Genomic DNA, 18,601 nt, shown 5'->3' with positions numbered 1-18,601 from the left:
ACACATAGCGAAAAACAGTAGTTGTGTCGTTTGTAAAGTTAAAATCCTGACATTAATGGTGTTATAGCCGAACTAAAGTTGTTTCTTTTCTTCTGCTTCTTTTCTCAGTATTTTAAGGGAATGCAAAAATGTGGAGCTGTCATTCAGCGATGTCACTTGCAAAACAGATCTGCTGAAGGGGACCAAGAAAGGCAACATTTACCTTACACCATACAGGGTACAGGCTATATTATATTGGATATATTTATCATACTTGTAATAATTTCATCTGAAATTTAAAAGTTAGTATGTCTTCCTCTAATAAGCACTTTTTCACATTTTTTTCAATCTTTTTCCTCATTTTCTGGCTTTAGTTGGTGTTTGTGTCCAGCAACAACAAGGACTGTCTGGGTTCAGCCATGTTCCCCTATTATTTGATGAAGGGGTGCAGCATTGAGCAGCCAGTCTTTGCAGCCAATTACATAAAAGGCACCGTGTCTGCTGAGCCAGGTGGTAGGTGGCCCGCTGTTTATGCTGCTTAACATTATTTGTATTGAAAACTATGTATGATATAGAATCATTCTAATTCTCAATTATTTATTTATATAATATAAAACCTTACCACAGTAAAACAAAAGTTGCTTTTCTGTAATTTTATCAGGTGGATGGGAGGGCCAGGCCCATTTCAAGATGTCATTTACAAGTGGTGGGGCCATTGAGGTGGGGCAGCATCTTTTCAAACTCGCCACAAATGGTTTGTATACCAGTATTTTTCACATTTTCCACATTTGACAGTATTAACTACCTTAAAGTTATTTTAGAAGTAGATAAATTCTTCATTACAACTTGCTGTCAAAGACATTTCTGAACCAACTGTTGTGCAAGTCCACCTTATGTGATGTGAGAGAATATATTTCCTTTTGTTCCAGCTTCCCGTGCCGCTCCAGTCCAGAATGGTGCTCCTTCCTATGGTTACCCTTCACCTGGAGTGATGAATGGTTATGGTCCACCTCCACCTGCCCATAACGGCTACCCTTACCCACCTCCTCCCCAGCAGAATGGATACTACCAGGGCCCTCCTCCGACTGCTGGTAGTATGGGATACCCTTATCCAACAGCTGCTGCAGGTACATATTTAACATGACAACTGCATCTCAGAGTCCGTGGCACAATCAATGTAGTTCTTTAGACTGGTTAAACAGCAGCTGGAACTTAATTAGACAGTCTTTTAATCCCATGGAACAATTTTTATATGTAGATTACTTTTATTTATTTTTTGTCTTTCACATTCCAGGAATGTTACGCAATTTCTCTTCTTCTGATATATTTCTTGTGTACCTAATTGTTTAGATAAGTTATAACAATCATGAAATTACATCATTTATTTTTTCCTGTCGCCATCTTGTGTTTCAGGAATGTACCCAGCTGGCTTCGACTACATGGCCCCACCTCCTCCTTACCCTGGGCCACCCCAAAACTGGGCTCCCCCTGCTCAGAACTGGACCGCACCGCCACCTCCTCCAGGTCTGTTGGCCTCTGTCTCTTTGATTCCCCTCTTTCTCTCTCTCTGTCTCTCTTCATGTTCGCGTCACTGCACCTGTCAGATGAGATCCATCTTTTTCTAAATGAATCACTTGGAAGCACACTGCAAAAAAAAAAAAAAAAAAAAAAAAAAAAAATCCCAGAAAACAATGAGTGCCAATGTGTCAAATCTGAAACATCACATTTACAGTTTATAAACCACTACAGAGATTGTTCTAGTTTAGCATATGTCTATTTTTGGTTGTGATAATTTCCTTCTATTACTCCTCAGGGAGTTCAAGTTGTTTTGGTTTTGCCTTTTGTTTTCTTTCATCCCGAGGATTCCTGGAACTGTCACTTCAGCTTCCTATGACTAACACTGTGCTCCTTGCATCATCTCTCCTCACAGCATTCTCAGCTGTGGCATCTGTGCATAAATATGTTTTTCTCATTACTGCCTGTTTTAATCTTCTGTCTTTGTCATGTCTCATTGTATGCGCAGGTAATTCGAAGGCGGCCGAAGCAGCAGGCAGTGCATATTATAATCCCAGCAATCCACACAATGTCTACATGCCCATGGTAAGTTTTCTTTCTTTTTTTTTTTTTTTTTTTTCCCCCCCTTGTGTTTCTTGTCAAACAAGTTTTTTTCTGTTTACACTTAAAATGTTTATGATTTGCATCTGCTTGCAGGAGCGGCCTCCACCATATGCACCTTATCCAAACTCTCCTGACAAGAAGAATAACTGAGACTCAGGCACCACCACTTCAGTAACACTCCTCTTGTTTCCCCTGTGTTCTTAAGGAAGAAGTAATGTTGGTGGATACTTAGTTTGCAGAATTGTGAAAAGAAAAAGCAAACAGAGGACTGGAAGATGTTAGTGACGTGACCATGCAATCAGTGATATCTGGGAGACTGGAACAGCTTATATAACTACTTATGTGTCTTTTAAACCCTGTTTTTCATCTTGCTTACTTTTTTGAATCTCCTAATTAATCTCAGAAGTGGGATTAAGTTTAATCTGACTAATCTTTTCACCTTGGATAGGAGCAATGTAAAGGAGGAGACAGTGTGGTGAATGTATGTTGTTTTTTTAAAGAAAAAGACAGATTTATTATCCAAACATTTTGTAGCAATTTATTGATTGCACTTCCTGTACTTACTAACAATAGCTAGTCCTCTTCATTTTTTTTCCCAGTATAACAAGTTTTATGCCTTTTGTGTCTTTATTTTGAGTTTTTGCCCATATAAAGAACTAGTCTGAATACTGTTTAGTTGTACAAGACATGATTATCATAACCTGTAGTATATGTACAAGTTTTCTTCATCCATGACTCGTGTGACCCCATCCTCGCTTTCATTATTGCTTAATAGTTTGATTCATTGTGTATTCCGAATCTTATAATTTAACATTTCCATTGGATGTTTGGTAATAATAAACTGTGTAATATGTAAAGTTGGGGATTGGAAAGATTTATTATGGAACAACGTATTAGCTACGGCTTGCTTAACAGGGTTACAGGTGAGAAGCTGGGTTACCCTGATGACCCCAAGCCGCAGCTTCCGTTGTATTTATGTATGCAAAGCCAAGCTGAAACCAGAACTCTAGTCTTTCAGTAATTACACCAGTGTGGGGTTACAGGGCCACATGGATTCATATAGAGCCAACAGTGTTTTGCCTGCTGCTGAAATGTCTGAATGCGAACCATTTATTCCAGATTAGAGTGGTGAGGAGCCAGCGGGCTGTGTAATTGCATCCCCCTTCATGCACACCTGTTAGCACCTGTTTAATGGACTGTTTGCACACAGATGTAGTGAATAAAGGGGGTGGAAAGTTAGTTTGCCAGATTTAAACAAATGTCTGTATATTAATATCTCTTTTGCAGTTCTTTCTTTTTGCAGACTTCTGCCTTTGAGTTAAAATCTAATAAAGAGTCATTGATCAGTCATTGAAATTGTTGATTCATTGATTTAGACCCGTTTTCTAGCTTAATTTTTAACCAGTCAGTATGTTGTATGCAGCTTTTCTTAGTTATCCAAACTTTATTCTTCATTTCAACTTGTCTGATGCAGTATTTAATTAAAACTAAACAGATTCTGATTAGATGGGGGGGGGGGATTTCAAGTTTCATAAAACACAAGCGGCTCTATTCACAAAAAAGGCAATTAGAAATAATCACACTTAGTAAATAGTTATGTCAAATCTGAATATTTTATTCACTCTTATCACAGAAAATTTCACTGTACAGATGTATCATAAAACACTTTATAGGTAGGGTTTAACTGATTAAAGATGGCATTATGATACACTAAAACAAAATATTCACTACTCTCGCACAGTAAGTCAGAGTCAATAACAACAGGATGTAGCTATGATTCACACACTGATTCATAAAGTCTGATACTTTACTTTATGGCTCAACTCGTGTTAGTGTCCAGTTCCTTACTCAGGAAAAAGTTTTTTTTTTGTTTTTTTTTAAAACCAGATATCCATGAATTTTTTCCTTACATTTCTTTGTGGTTGTAAACTACATTAAAGCTGTACAAAGTTTGTCAGTAAGGTTGAAGCTGTACATGGACTTTCATGACTCTATAAGAAATCAAAATAACTATTATTTTACAACTAGCTTTGGATAATTATTGGATTATTCAAACTTTGTCAGTACAAAAACTGCAGAAGTGTACCAGGTTACTTGAAATAAATGTGTTTTCCTTCCATTGACCTGTTTAAGTAAATATTTAAGTCTCACCAGAAAACAGCATTTGCAATAAATACTACTACGTACAATAAAAATACTTTTTGAAAAGCTTAAAGGGGTCGATTTAAACTGGTGGAAAATACTGGCAAAATGGTACTCAGTTTACCTAAAGGTCTAAATGTTCTGCTTCTGTAACACAACATTTTCAGATTTCCCAGCAACTATAAGTGATAGCCAGGTTAATATGGTTGAATGAAGAACTTAGTGTGCCATCTGAGTGACTGAAGAGTGCCTACGGCTCATCCTGTAGAAACCACACCTCATTTCTGCGTCCGTAAGGCTTGAGCGGTGGGTCGTAGCTACAGCAGAAGTACTGCTTGCGCTGAAATGGCGCCGTCTCACCCAGAGTGCGCGTCAGACGCAAGGCCTCTGCTCGGTATTCACTTTCCCCTGCGAAGCCACCAAACTGACTACAGAAAACCAAACAAATGGGAACTTTAGGGTACAGATTAACATTCATGATACTTGACAACATGGATCAGTGCGAATCTTTGTTTTTAGTGTCTGCTATGACTTTGCTGTGAAACTAACTTGACTGTTTTTTAACTGTGGATCGATCTTTCCCATTGTTTCAGAAGGATTTTAGTCCATGTCTCTGAACAGATCAGCTTTAAGAATGGTGGCAAATTTCCTCTCATTAAAACTGATCCACAGATTTCTGCTGTATTGTGGTCAGGACCGTAACATTAAAACATTTCCTTCATCAAAAGTAGAAGACAAAGTTGAGTTGTTGGCTTGACATGTGACCTGTTGTCCTGGGAGGTTTGTCTCACAGCTTCTGGTGTCAATTAATGATGGATGTCACAGCTATGACCTCAGTTGGTGAGCCGCTATTTTCAAGCCTTTTGGCATTAGATCATGGATGTCAAACTCTGATCATGAGGGCCAATCTCCAGCAGATTTTACACGTTTCCCTGCTTCAACACATCTGATGGAAAAAAATGGGTGATTGCACAAAACCTGACAACAAGCTGCTGGATCCATTCGATTTGAATGGGATGTGTTTCAGGGGGGTAAACATCTAAAACCTGCAGTACTGTGGCTGTCAGGGAAAATAACACCTGGCCGTAGCCTGGAGAATGGGGCGGGGCTGGATATTGGGCAGTGTTGGATGTCAAATGGCCGTGGTTAGACGGGTAATGGGGGTTAGGATTAGGATTAGCAATGGCCACCAATCAAAATGTTGAGGGGAGTTATCATTAAAAGCTCTTCTCCTAAGTAGAATAAATATGACATGGCTGAATTATTATGAGACAACCAATATGCACACTGATCCGGAGAAACAGTTTAGCTAATGATACAGTAAAGACTTGCTAAGTTGCAAATTTCTTTTCAAATGTTAAAGGCCAGTCTGCACAGATATCAGAAATGTGTAAAATTAGCTAAGTCAAAATATTTTTCTGATATGGTTACTGCTAACAGGCACAACCCACGTGCTCTCTTTAATTTGGTGAATGCTTCTCTTAATGTCCCCCAATCTGACAGCCTTGAAGCCTCACATAAAGTGTGTGAGAACTTTTTTAACTTTTTTGTGAATAAGGTTGTAACCACAAGGGCTCTTATTTCCCCTCAATCTGTCTGTCTGTCCTCTCCCTGAGCCGTCACCTTATCGTGGTGGAGGGATTTGTGCGTCCTGAAGATCCTAGCAGCTATGTTGTCGGGGGCGTTATGCCCCTGGTAGGGCCCCCCATGGCAAACAGGTGTCTAGGGGAGGGACCAGACCAAGCACGGCTCATCGACCTCTACGATGACGACCAACCTGGGCATGAATGTTCCCTTGCCCGGACGCGGGTTACCGGGACCCCCCTCTGGAGCCAGGCCTGGAGGTGGGGTACGAGAGCGAGCGTCTGGTGGCCGGGCCTTCGCCCATGGGGCCCGGTCGGGCTCAGCCCGAAAGGGTTACATGGGCCCCACCTCCCGTGGGCTCACCATCTGCGGGAGGAGCCGTAGGGGTCGGGTGCAGTGTGAGCTGGGCAGCAGCAAGGGGCGGGGACCCTGGCGGTCCGATTCCCGGCTGCAGAAGCTGGCTCTAGGGACGTGGAACGTCACCTCTCTGGTGGGGAAGGAGCCTGAGCTTGTGCGCGAGGTTGAGCGGTTCCGGCTAGATATAGTTGGACTCACCTCGACGCATGGCTTGGGCTCTGGAACCAGTACCCTCGAAAGGGGCTGGACTTTCTTCCACTCTGGAGTTGCTCATGGTGGGAGGCGCCGAGCAGGTGTGGGCATTCTCATCAGCCCCCAGCTTGGTGCCTGCACGTTGGGGTTTACCCCGGTGGATGAAAGGGTAGTTTCCCTCCGCCTCCGGGTGGGGGGACGGGTCCTGACTGTTGTCTGTGCTTATGCACCGAACAGCAGTTCAGAGTACCCACCCTTTCTGGAGTCCTTGGAGGGAGTGCTGGAGGGTGCTCCTTCTGGGGACTCCATTGTTCTGCTGGGGGACTTCAATGCTCACGTGGGCAATGACAGTGAGACCTGGAGGGGAGTGATTGGGAGGCATGGTCCCCCTCCTCTGAACCCAAATGGTGTTTTGTTATTGGACTTCTGTGCTCGTCATGGATTGTCCATAACGAACACCATGTTCCAACATAAGAGTGTCCATATGTACACCTGGCATCAGGATTCCCTGGGCCGCAGTTCGATGATCGATTTTGTAGTCGTATCGTCGGACCTGCGGCCACATGCCTTGGACACTCGGGTGAAGAGGGGGGCGGAGCTGTCAACTGATCACCACCTGGTGGTGAGTTGGCTCAGGTAGTGGGGGAGGAGGCCGGTCAGATCTGGCAGGCCCAAACGTGTTGTGAGGGTCTGCTGGGAACGCCTGGCTGAGTCCCCCGTCAGAGCGAGCTTCAACTCCCACCTTCAGCAGAGCTTCAACCATGTCCTGAGTGAGGCGGGGGACATTGAGTCCGAATGGGCTGTGTTCTGTGCCTCTATTGCTGAGGCGGCCGGCCGGAGCTGTGGCTGTAAGGTCGTTGGTGCCTGTCGTGGCGGTAATCCCAGGACTCGTTGGTGGACACCAACAGTGAGGGATGCCGTCAAGCTGAAGAAGGAGTCCTATCGAGCCTTCTTGGCCTGTGGGACTCTGGAGGCAGCTGATGGGTACCGGCGGGCTAAGCGGCATGCGGCTTCGGCTGTTGCCGAGGCAAAAACTCGGGCATGGGAGGAGTTCAGCGAGGCCATGGAGAAAGACTTCCGGATGGCTTCGAGGAGATTCTGGTCCACCATCCGGCGGCTCAGGAGGGGGAAGCAGTGCTCCATCAATACTGTGCACAGTGGAGATGGGGAGCTGCTGACCTCAACTCGGGACGTTGTGGGTCGGTGGAAGGAATACTTCGAAGACCTCCTCAATCCTACCAACACGTCTTCCGATGAGGAAGCAGAGCTGGCGGACTCAGGGGTGGACTCTCCTATCTCTGGGGCTGAAGTCGCTGAGGTGGTCAAAAAGCTCCTTGGCGGCAAGGCCCCGGGGGTGGATGAGATCCCCCTGGAGTTCCTTAAGGCTCTGGATGCTGTGGGGCTGTCCTGGCTGACACGCCTCTGCAGCATTGCGTGGACATCAGGGGCAGTACCGCTGGATTGGCAGACTGGGGTGGTGGTCCCCCTTTTTAAGAAGGGGGACCGGAGGGTGTGTTCCAATTAAAGGGGAAACACACTCCTCAGCCTCCCTGGTAAGGTCTATTCAGGGGTCCTGGAGAGGAGGGTCCGCCGGATAGTTGAATCCCGGATTGAGGAGGAGCAGTGTGGTTTTCGTCCTGGTCGCGGAACAGTGGACCAGCTCTATACCCTCTTTGGGGTCCTGGAGGGGGCATGGGAGTTTGCCCAACCAGTCTACATGTGTTTTGTGGACCTGGAGAAGGCATTTGACCGTGTCCCACGGGGGCTCCTGTGGGGGGTACTCCGGGAGTATGGGGTACCGGACCCCCTTGTAAGGGCTGTCCGGTCCCTGTACGACAGGTGTCAGAGCTTGGTCCGCATTGCCGGTAGTAAGTCGGATTCGTTTCCGGTGAGGGTTGGACTCCGCAAAGGCTGCCCTTTATCACCGATTCTGTTCATAACTTATATGGACAGAATTTCTAGGCGCAGCTGAGGTGTTGAGGGGATCCGACTTGGTGGCCTCAGGATTGGGTCCATGCTTTTTGCGGATGACGTGGTCCTGTTGGCTTCATCTGGTCGTGATCTCCAGCTCTCGCTTGAGCGATTCGCGGCCGAGTGTGAAGCGGCTGGGATGAGAATCAGCACCTCCAAATCTGAGACCATGGTCCTAAGCCGGAATAGGGTGGATTGCCCTCTCCGGGTCGGGAGTGAGGTCCTGCCTCAAGTGGAGGAGTTTAAATATCTCGGGGTCTTGTTCACGAGTGAGGGAAGGATGGAGCGCGAGATCGACAGACGGATCGGTGCGGCGTCTGCAGTAATGCGGGCTCTGCGCCGGTCTGTCGTGGTGAAGAAGGAGCTGAGCCAGAAGGCGAAGCTCTCGATTTACCAGTCGATCTACGTTCCTACCCTCACCTATGGTCATGAGCTGTGGGTCGTGACCGAAAGAACGAGATCTCGTATACAGGCGGCTGAAATGGGTTTCCTCCGCAGGGTGGCCGGGTTCACCCTTAGAGATAGGGTGAGGAGCTCGGTCATCCGGGAGGGGCTCAGAGTAGAGCCGCTGCTCCTCCGCATCGAGAGGAACCAGTTGAGGTGGCTCGGGCATCTGGTCAGGATGCCTCCTGGACGCCTCCCTGGTGAGGTGTTCCAGGCACGTCCCTCTGGGAGGAGACCCCGGGGAAGACCCAGGACACGCTGGAGGGATTATATCTCTCGGCTGGCCTGGGAACGCCTTGGGATCCCCCCCGCAGAGTTGGCAAATGTGGCTGGGGAGAGGGAAGTCTGGGCTTCCCTGCTTAGGCTGCTGCCCCCGTGACCCGACTCCGGATAAGCGGCAGAAGATGGATGGATGGATGGATTTTAGATGCAATGCCTCATCATTTTTCCAAGCAGAGGATGTCTAATTTAAATCCAAATATTCTGTATTGTCCTCATTAGTTTTTCTGCCACTTTTCCGGCTTACTTATATGATCTCTAGCAAGCTGCAGAAGGGCAGTGATGATCGTTTCAGAGCGCATTGGTTTTCTCCTGTTTAGTGTTTCTCTGAGGTTGGACTCACAGACTTTAAAATTAGCCAGAAATCTCCATTTTTAATGCATACTGTTTAAAGTAAAGCACGGTGTCCCTCACACAAATAAGTGTGAGGGACACCTTGCCATGCCTTTATTACTTCCAGGCTGGATTACTGCAATTCCTTATTTATGGGTTGTCTCAAATATGCCCTGAAAAGTCTCCAGCTGATCCAAAATGCTGCAGCGAGGGTTCTGATGAGGACTAGCAGGAGAGATCATATTTCACCAGTTTTAGCCTCTCTACACTGGCTCCCAGGATAAAGTTTAAAATTCTTCTCCTCACATATAAAGCTCTCCATGACCAAGCTCCATTGTACATAAAAGATCTTATAGTTCCATACATTCCAAGTAGAGCACTGCGCTCTCAGACTGCAGGTTTACTTGTGGTTCCCAGAGTCTCAAAGAGTACTATGGGAGGAAGGGCCTTTAGCTATCAGGCTCCTCTCTTATGGAACCAGCTCCCACTGTGGGTTCAGGAGGCAGACTCCCTCCACACCTTTAAGATCGAGCTGAAAACCTTCCTTTTCCATGATTCTTATAGTTAGGATATGAGCATCTCCTGAGTTGGAGTCTACATGTGCGGGACCCAACTGTCCAGGTTATGCTCATTGCTCTTATAGTTATGGGTAGTCTAGCCATCCATTACTTATGTAGCAGTGGGATGTTGCCTGATGCACTGAGAAGTACCTCGCTCTATTTCTCTAATATATTAATGTATAAATATATGCCAATATTGCCGTCTCTAACTTATTTCTCCTTTTTTCCGCAGGTCTTCCTGATAAGTGCAGTTGTACATGTTGATCTGTCTTTCCTGTCATTTCCACCCCAACCAGATGAGGCAGATGGCTGCCCTCCCTGAGCCGGGTTCTGCCGGAGGTTTTCTTCCTGTTAAAGGGGAGTTTTTTCCTTCCCACTGTCGCCGTGTGCATGCTCAGGATGGGGGATTGGATCAAAGTCCTGACTTGATGCAATCAGCTGCTTTCTATAATAGGATATGTATAGATTGGCTTGAAATGATGTGTATGTTGATTCGTGCATGTAAAGTGCCATGTGACAACATTGTTGTGAAGTGGCGCTATACAAATAAAGTTGAAGTGAATTGAATTAAATTTGTCATTCCATTAATTGAAACCTAATTTCACCTTTACATTATCAACTTCTCCAATGGTTTCCCACACTTCAACCACTAATTAACATAATTTCTCAATTAATAAGTTGTGTAATATATAATTTTTCTCATGCTGAACAGAGTTCCCATTTAAATACTGATACATTTACAAGTGTACAAACATGTCTGAAAGCACTGTCTGGACCACAGTGGCTTTATCCAACTCTTTGTGATACTTACAGCGCATAGACAGTCATTCCTGGCCGCTCTTCAATCCTGATGGCACTGTCGGTGGGAGTTGGAGGGCTAATCTGATAGGTGGTGGGAATACGGATGGCTACTGCCAAGCGTCGGGAGAGAACGCCGTCATTCCGTGGATACACTGTGATGATAATGGGAAAGGCTGTACCCATGGCTTCACCTTGGAATATAAAGAGTGAGAAAGCAGATTTAGAAACAAGGGGGAACAGAGAGGAGGCAGCAGAGGAATCTGATCTCCCTAAAGCAAAATGACGCACATCTAAAGGTCAGAATTCGTGCAGCTTTTTGTTAAGTACGTATTAACATATGCAAATAGTAATTCTTGTAGTTGTTATCCAAAGAACACAAAACAGAACTTCAGTAAATAGTTCGTTAAAATCAGTTTCTATTGGTATCTAATACCTTTACTGAAATAAGTGTAGTGTTTTTAGTCTCTTAAATTCAGACATTTATATTTACTTGCCATTGGTCTACAAACATGACAGCTACTGTATATATTTGTGCTTAGAAACGGTGTCTCTGAATAGACAAACAACTCTGTGTGTGTGAAGCGGTAACCTTCTGAGCTTTAAAACTGCACAATTGGCTTGTTTTATAGGTGCAAGAGGACCATTTGGGATACATGTGAACAATGCTGAAGCATATACCTGCAGTCATTGCTACTCCTGAGTCCACTGGATCCACCCAAAGATAAAAACATTTTTATGTCAGAGGAATTTTGGCCACTGATGGCCACCATCTATTCACAAATGTGCTTGGTATTTTAGGTAATTTACCATCTTCACCATTAGGTTTTTAAATATTGTATCTTTAAATTTGGGTTATCTTTGTTCTCTTACACCAGAACATCAAAGAATAGTGAGGTCTGAGCAAAAAAATATCTTTTGTGTAACTTTAAAGACACATTACAACACTTTTGCCATTTTCCCCGTTACACACCACCTATTGATAGGTAATTCAGCATCCATCATTTTAATCTTCTTGCGTTTCTTTGCTAAATAAGCGACGGTGTTTGTTCAAAACAGAGACTGTATATGAAAGATGGACGGAGCCTTCGGCAGTAAAAAGTGAAGCCTATATGGAAGTGCATAAAACTGCAGTTCCCCCTTCATCCACTAGGGGCTCCAAAACAGAGCAAATCACCATAGACTCCCATGTTAAAAAGACTAACTTCACAGCAGAAATAAACATGTTTACAGCCTGGTACAAAAATCCATTTTCAGTTCATAGGTCAGGTTTACCTTCATAACAACTGTAGGGGGAGAGAATTTTTTTCTAACTTGACCGTTTAAAAGTAATTTAATCTCGAAGTTTGGCAGATTTAGGGGTGTGTCCTTTTGATTGACAGGTACCCGATCTCCCGCTTCAAGTCAGAAGAACGTAGAACAACCGCAGTTTTTAGCCAGTTAACAACGTGGCTTAGCTTTAGCCCGCTTACCTCTTTTAGCTGGTTAGCTCCTGTTATCTCGGGGTTAGCTCGGTTAGCTCTTAGCTACAGAAAGCTTGGAGTTTGCTCAATGTCAATCATCCACCATGACACTCACAGCCTCCCTCTCAGCTCTACTTCTTTGCTCATATATGTATTTTCCAGGCGAGACGACACGCATGATGCTGCCAACATGGCGACGGTAGGAACCGCCCTCCGAGCTTCAATTCAGCTCTTCGGAAACCTACGGGTGACGTCACGGAGGCTCCGTCCATTTCTATATATACAGTCTATGGTTCAAAAGAGCCAGTGTGTTCTCTAGAGTGAAGCAAAATTCTGCTGCAACGTCATGCAGTGTCCTGGAAGAAAAAGTTTTTCCAGAAATGCACATGACGTCACTGTGTCATCGAACACGTCTGGAACACAGAGTTTAAAGGTTATAAAGCTACATAATGCAAATTAACCAGCTTGGAAGAAGAGTTTGGGTTTAGACATTAGACAGATATGTTGTACCCACATCATCAGTTTATTCCGTTTTAAGCCCCCTTTGATGGTGTGCAAAATGAGTTTTATACAGAGATGGCTTACCTTGTTCATTGCTCCCACCGATGTACATGAGCAGCTTCCTCACCAGCTCCCCGGTCACCTGGTCATAGGTTCGTCCCTCAGAGGAGATGGCAGCGTACTTAGCTGCATCATATCGGCGCACTTCAAAGCTAATTCCGTCCTAGGGAGGGGAAGAAAAATCAAGAGATGACTTATCCATCAACCACTGCTGTACTCTGTACAACCACACACACACACACACACACACACGCAAACACAGTTTGGCAGATTGGCAGAAAAAGGAAAAGGTCAAGCTCTGATATGATTCACCTCTGACACACTAAAGAAGATGAGCTGCAGAAGTAGCCAGGTTTACGTTGAGAGGATGGTCTGTGTTTGTGTGTGTGTATGTGATTGAGCAAAGTGGGCAGATCCAGATGAACCAGATTCACGCTGATATAATTTAATTTCTTCTGCTGCTCTGCAGGGCTCAGTCAGCTTACAGAGAAATAATGGGCCAGAGATGTCTTACATAAGAGCACAGAGTCTAAAAGAAAACCCATACACAACTCTCCCTTTCCCACAGATGCATGTCTAATGCAACAGCTCTTCATTAACCATTATTAAGTGGGGCTAATGAGGAGCACAGCCAATGATGCTGCGCAGCAACTTTAATTAGTTTAGAAGGAATCTGGTCACTGTGATGCCAATCTCAAATCAAGCTTTCCATTAACATGCTTCTTGTTCACTGAAATTTAATTGCCTGTATTGTCCTTGTGTTTCATAGTGAATTGCAAAACAAAACTGAAAAATACTGGCTGTTGTGGCTCATTATCTTGCATATGATGTATTTTTCTCAACATGGCACCAACAGCACATAATGAAACAACAGAAAGATGCTCAAGGTTCAGCTTCAATTGCTTATTGTTGTTCCTGAGTCAGCTTCCTAATATTATTTTCTCTTCCCTGAAGGAACATTCAAATCTAAAAATATGATGCAAAATAATTACATTTTGTAAATTGAAACGGCAACTCTCAAATCTCAGGGTGTTAAAATGTCTTGCAGTTGCTGGAGTAGGTTTTTATTAGTAATACCAATCACTGACATCTTAATCAAACCCCACTCCCAGGATAGCTCCACACAAAAGACCATGTCCTTATAATAAGACCCTGTAGCTGCATCCATTTCTAAGCACATGCAAAATTAAACTATATTATCATGTAGCTTTGTCTTGTGACAGGTACACATGCTCTTGCCTTGCAATTAAGTGCTTTGCTGTGTGACTTATCATTGGTGCTAACAATAAAACTGCGTCAGGGTGACAAGAAAACAGAGTCTAACTTTAGTTAAATAGTGCAATTAATTTGTCAGGTATCTGTGGTTGTGTGCAGTGTAATTAGTCTAAGCCTGAACAAAGCGCACAGAAAACAAATCAACAATATGACTGCTCCAATGCGCTGTCTGCTAATTTAAAAACAATATTCTGTGCTCATTAGCAAACCTATAACAGAATTTCACACATTTTTCACAGCTATGCTGCTATGAACGTGTGCATAGTTGTGCACGAGTCTGTGTGTGTGCACACTGCCACGCAGCTCCACTGTATTCTGTGTCAGTTTTAATTAAGAGTGTTAGGTGTCAGGGGTAGGCAGGTGCTCCACATATCATGTGCCAAGCTCTGATTTCAATGTTTTCTTTTCAAGCGTCAGTCAAAACCAGAGATTTGATGAAGCTCCTGTGTGGAATTGACAAGTTTCATGTTGCGTATGGATACACTCAACGATACAATCAGCCAGTAAGTCGGTAACGTTTTCGTTGGAAGCCGTGCAGCAAGCTGCATTGTTTCCACTTCTGCTGTGAGTATGTGCACGTGCAGTTTGCTGCATCAGAACAAATCTTTTCACTGTCCAATCATTCAGGCTGGAGGTCCCCTTTGTTTCCTGTAAAAAGATATCTTTATTTAGGAGACAAACACACAAAGGCACTGGCAATCCACTGGCCAAACACAAAGCAGAGAACAAAGGCTAAACCTTGAGCACTGCTTCAATTAACAACACACATCAGTGAGTTCACTGAAATACTTCCATGCTGTGAACACAACACCACAACACACATAATTTATACAGGCTTCATACACATAAGGGGTAACTAGGGCTGGCCTGGAAAGGGCATGCTCTGCCACCTCTGGGATGTTAGTGTTCTGTTACTGTCCTCAGCAGTGATGGTCAATGTATCACAATACACACACACACACACACACACACACACACACACACACACACACACATATATATGAGTGAGCGCATGGGTTAACCTCAAATCAGCATCCTCTTTCAAGGCAGGGTCAGCTAACATGTCCTTGTGGTTTCACACACAAACCCGTACCACCTGAACACTACACGCACACACATGTATTGACTGTGCAACAAAGATTTTTAAAAAAATTTCTTTTTAAAAAAAGAGGAAAATAACCTAAACAGCAACTCTAAGAGTATTTAACTGTTTTTTTTCTATTGTTATTATTTCATTTCGATTGTTTTATTTGATTTGTTCATCTGTTTTGATTCCATATCTGTATTAATGCGTTTATTTCTACTCGTTTCTCTCAGAATTCATCGTGCCTTGGTGATTGGCAGAGCACCTGGGGATGGTGTGCCCTTTGCTCCAGTCTGTGGGTCAGCACGCATCCTTACAGGTCACAAGCAATTAACTGTTCGGCTCTCTGGCAAGGTTACAGGGGTTGTGATCACAGTAGGATGACCACAGATAACTTTATAGTAATTTAAGAGAGAGAAAAAAAAAAAGCGAGATAGTGTCCGATATCTGGATAAATATTCATAGTCTTTGCAGCTTGTCAAGACAACAGTATTTCTGTGCGTAATCAGTCGCACAAGCGCAAAACGGCACCGAAAGAAGCGCACAGGGTAGAAATTGCGATGTGGAGATAAAAGCTTTCTCTCTCAAAGTGCCATAAATGCTCACCTTTGATTCGCTGCTGAGTAGTTTATATTCCGTCTCCTCGTTGTTTCCGAAGAGCGAATTTTTGAGCATGCCAAACATCGCTTCGGTCGGAGGTCACCTCTCCTCTTTCCGCTCTTCAGCTGCGTAATTTATCCTCCTCTTTCTTCCTTCTCTTTATCGCAGCCAACTTGCTGAACCAGCAGGCAGTTTGAGTTCGTGGGTTTTCCTGCTAAAACTAGACGTCTGAGGACTCCTCCTGAGAAGAGCGCGCACTTTCCAGTGAGGACGGGCTCTCCTCAACAGATGTCTTTTTTTCCACCTTCAGCGTAGGAAGAAGACGTCGGGGAAGCTGAGTGGCCAAACCGAGTAACCAAATCAGCATCCACGAGTGGAGTGTCTCCGCCCTCCTCTCTTTCCCCAGAACTCGTAGTTTTCCTACAGGATGCTCATTATCCTCCTCAGATGGGAACGCAGCGGCTCAAAAACAACTACTGTCCCTAAATCAGAGCATATTGGGTTTTTTTCCCCCCCAAGATAGCTTCCCGATTAACAAACATGCCGATAGTTTATGACTCATCCTAAATTAACTAAAAAATAAATTATAATAAATGCAAACAATATCACAAGGTCTTAAGAGGTTGGATCATCCTTTTATTATACTGTTAAGTTCACATAAAATGGGGCATCAAGCCTACAAAAAATGATAATAGAGTATTATCCTATAGGATAATATAATAATAAAATAATATGATATAGTCTCATAAGAGTACTTCAGGTACCAACTTGGTTGCACGTATAAAATTACCTGCTTTACTGTTGCCCTTGCATGAGGTGGATGAGTCAACTCTTCCAAATCTCACCACTAAAAGCGCAGCTCGTGCCACTCTGCTTTTGTTGGGGCTTCTTTCTCCTCCCGTTTGCCACGACCGTGCTGCAGGATGGTAGAACGCAGAGAAGCACAATTACATCCTGAATGTGTGCAATATTAATGTTGACACCCACGGTTGGTTTGTCAGTAAGTGTCGGGTTTTATTCTCTCTGTTATGTGCGTAATTTGGGGTTCGCACACGAACGCACGTCTTACTGTGTCAATGTGAGTTGCTTTGCTGTAGGGTCGGGCTATTTTAACACACACTGAAGGCAACATTAGTCACTACTGGAGAGTAAGTAGGAACAGGAAGGGCAGAATTAAGGGATAAAACAGTAAAGTGGATAATGCAGGCCAGGACAGATGTGTGAGTGTGAGTGAGATGGGTATCAAGCTACACATCAAGCACACATTAAATTAATGAGACACTGGTGAAATGCAACTTCACGACATGCAAATAAAGTCATTTTAATATATTGTCATTTTAGTTTCTGCAAACTGTTGCAAAAAATAATTTTATACAGCAAGAATTTCATCTGAGATACTTAATGTGTCCAAAAACAAGCCTGATAAGCTCTGATACTATTAATACCACTGTGTATTTTCCTTCTATTACATAACAGGTTATACAGGATAAATATTACTTTGAGACAAGTTGCTTCTTGTCTAATCTTATAAGCATCAAATAAGAATAACCGCTGCACTGAGTGAAATGATCCACAAGTTAAGCAGCCATAATGGGGCATTTTTGAAATATCTAAATACAAGAGAATTTCATCGCTAACTTTTTAAAAATCTATTTGGAAATATTGGAGCATTCTTTATGAAAGAAAGGAGAAAATAATCCCACAGTTCCTTGCAGCCACAACTCTCAAACACAGTGTTTGATTGAATTGATCCTGTTGTTCTAACTGGGAGGTTTAAAGCCTGTGACTATATAATTCCCTTTAGCTGAGGAAACATCTACAATCTTTTCACTGACTGTTACTTTTATATCAAAATTTGATTATGACTAAAGCATACTGCAACACAAGCCCAAATCATCAGCCCTCTACCACCATGCTTGACAGTTGCTATGAGGTGTTCATGTTGATAAACATGCAGCTTCATTGTGACCAAACATCCTCTTTGGTCTCATTTGGCTAAATAGATAGAATTTTCTTTATTTTGGACAAAATAACACAATTTAATCAACAGGTTAAAAAAAAAAAAAAAAAAGTAACATTTATTAATAGAGTTTGAAAAGGAGCAGGGTGAGCAATGCATATTCCTGTCACCCTTTACAATTAAAATAATTTCTTCCTTGCACTTGTTAAATCAATCCTTTTATTGTCAGTTTTCTTTTCTTTTTTTTATTTACAGAGAAGAAATAACTAAATACAAAAAATTAATAAATATTGACATGTACACATAGATACTCATGTACACATTTGCAGATACACAAACATACATACATACTTACACATACACTTACTCATACACAAAGCAATGACATATATACCTCTACAGGTGGTCATCCACCTATCTATATATTTATACTCTTAAATACCTGCATATGCACATATATTTATGTACATACACACATCATATGCCAACATATATGCAGTTGTGCATACCACCACATATGCATATACTTACATACATTCATTTTTTTTATTAGAAGTATAGTTTTATGTACCTATTTATGCTATTGGTTTACATACATTCATTTTCATTTACATTTTCTAAATAACATTTCTTTGACTTTTTCCTTCAAAAGGATCATATTTGGACAGTGTTTGAAATCTTCTTGAAGATTATTTTATAATTTTACACCATATACTGTAAGGCACATGCTTTTCATAGTTGTTCTTACACTTGAAATCTTCAGATTTAATTTCCCCCTCAGATTATATCCCCCTTTAAGATTAAAAAATATTTTTAGTATGTTATCAGGTAGCAAAACATTTCTAGCTTTATATATAATTATTACTGTTTGTAAGTCTACCAAATCACGGAATTTTAATGT

General features: G+C 43.0%; 2 protein-coding genes across 2 annotated transcripts in view; one reads left to right on the top strand and one right to left on the bottom strand.

Annotated features, from left to right (window-relative positions):
• Positions 1-3,447, top strand: part of wbp2nl (WBP2 N-terminal like) — a 3,956-nt gene extending 509 nt beyond the window's left edge. Inside the window, exons 2-8 of the mRNA XM_079252518.1 lie at positions 109-217; positions 354-492; positions 641-733; positions 909-1,106; positions 1,393-1,503; positions 2,003-2,079; positions 2,191-3,447. Of these exons, the coding sequence (XP_079108644.1) occupies positions 109-217; positions 354-492; positions 641-733; positions 909-1,106; positions 1,393-1,503; positions 2,003-2,079; positions 2,191-2,247 (784 nt within the window). The 3' untranslated portion in view covers positions 2,248-3,447. The remainder of the gene's footprint in view (positions 1-108; positions 218-353; positions 493-640; positions 734-908; positions 1,107-1,392; positions 1,504-2,002; positions 2,080-2,190) is intronic.
• A 1,042-nt stretch (positions 3,448-4,489) lies between these two features.
• Positions 4,490-15,824, bottom strand: LOC306765339 (heme-binding protein 1-like; the record flags this gene model as incomplete). Its single annotated transcript, XM_079252757.1, has 4 exons — positions 4,490-4,667; positions 10,771-10,951; positions 12,806-12,944; positions 15,747-15,824. 4 exons carry the CDS (start codon positions 15,822-15,824, stop codon positions 4,490-4,492), a joined length of 576 nt encoding a protein of 191 aa, XP_079108883.1.
• Positions 15,825-18,601: the final 2,777 nt, after the last annotated feature.

This window comes from Telmatherina bonti (genome assembly GCF_933228915.1).
Source record: "Telmatherina bonti genome assembly, chromosome: 14".
Taxonomy (NCBI): Eukaryota; Metazoa; Chordata; class Actinopteri; order Atheriniformes; family Telmatherinidae; genus Telmatherina; species Telmatherina bonti.
Note: the sequence above shows the minus strand (reverse complement) of the source record. Positions and strands in the feature narration are given on the sequence as shown.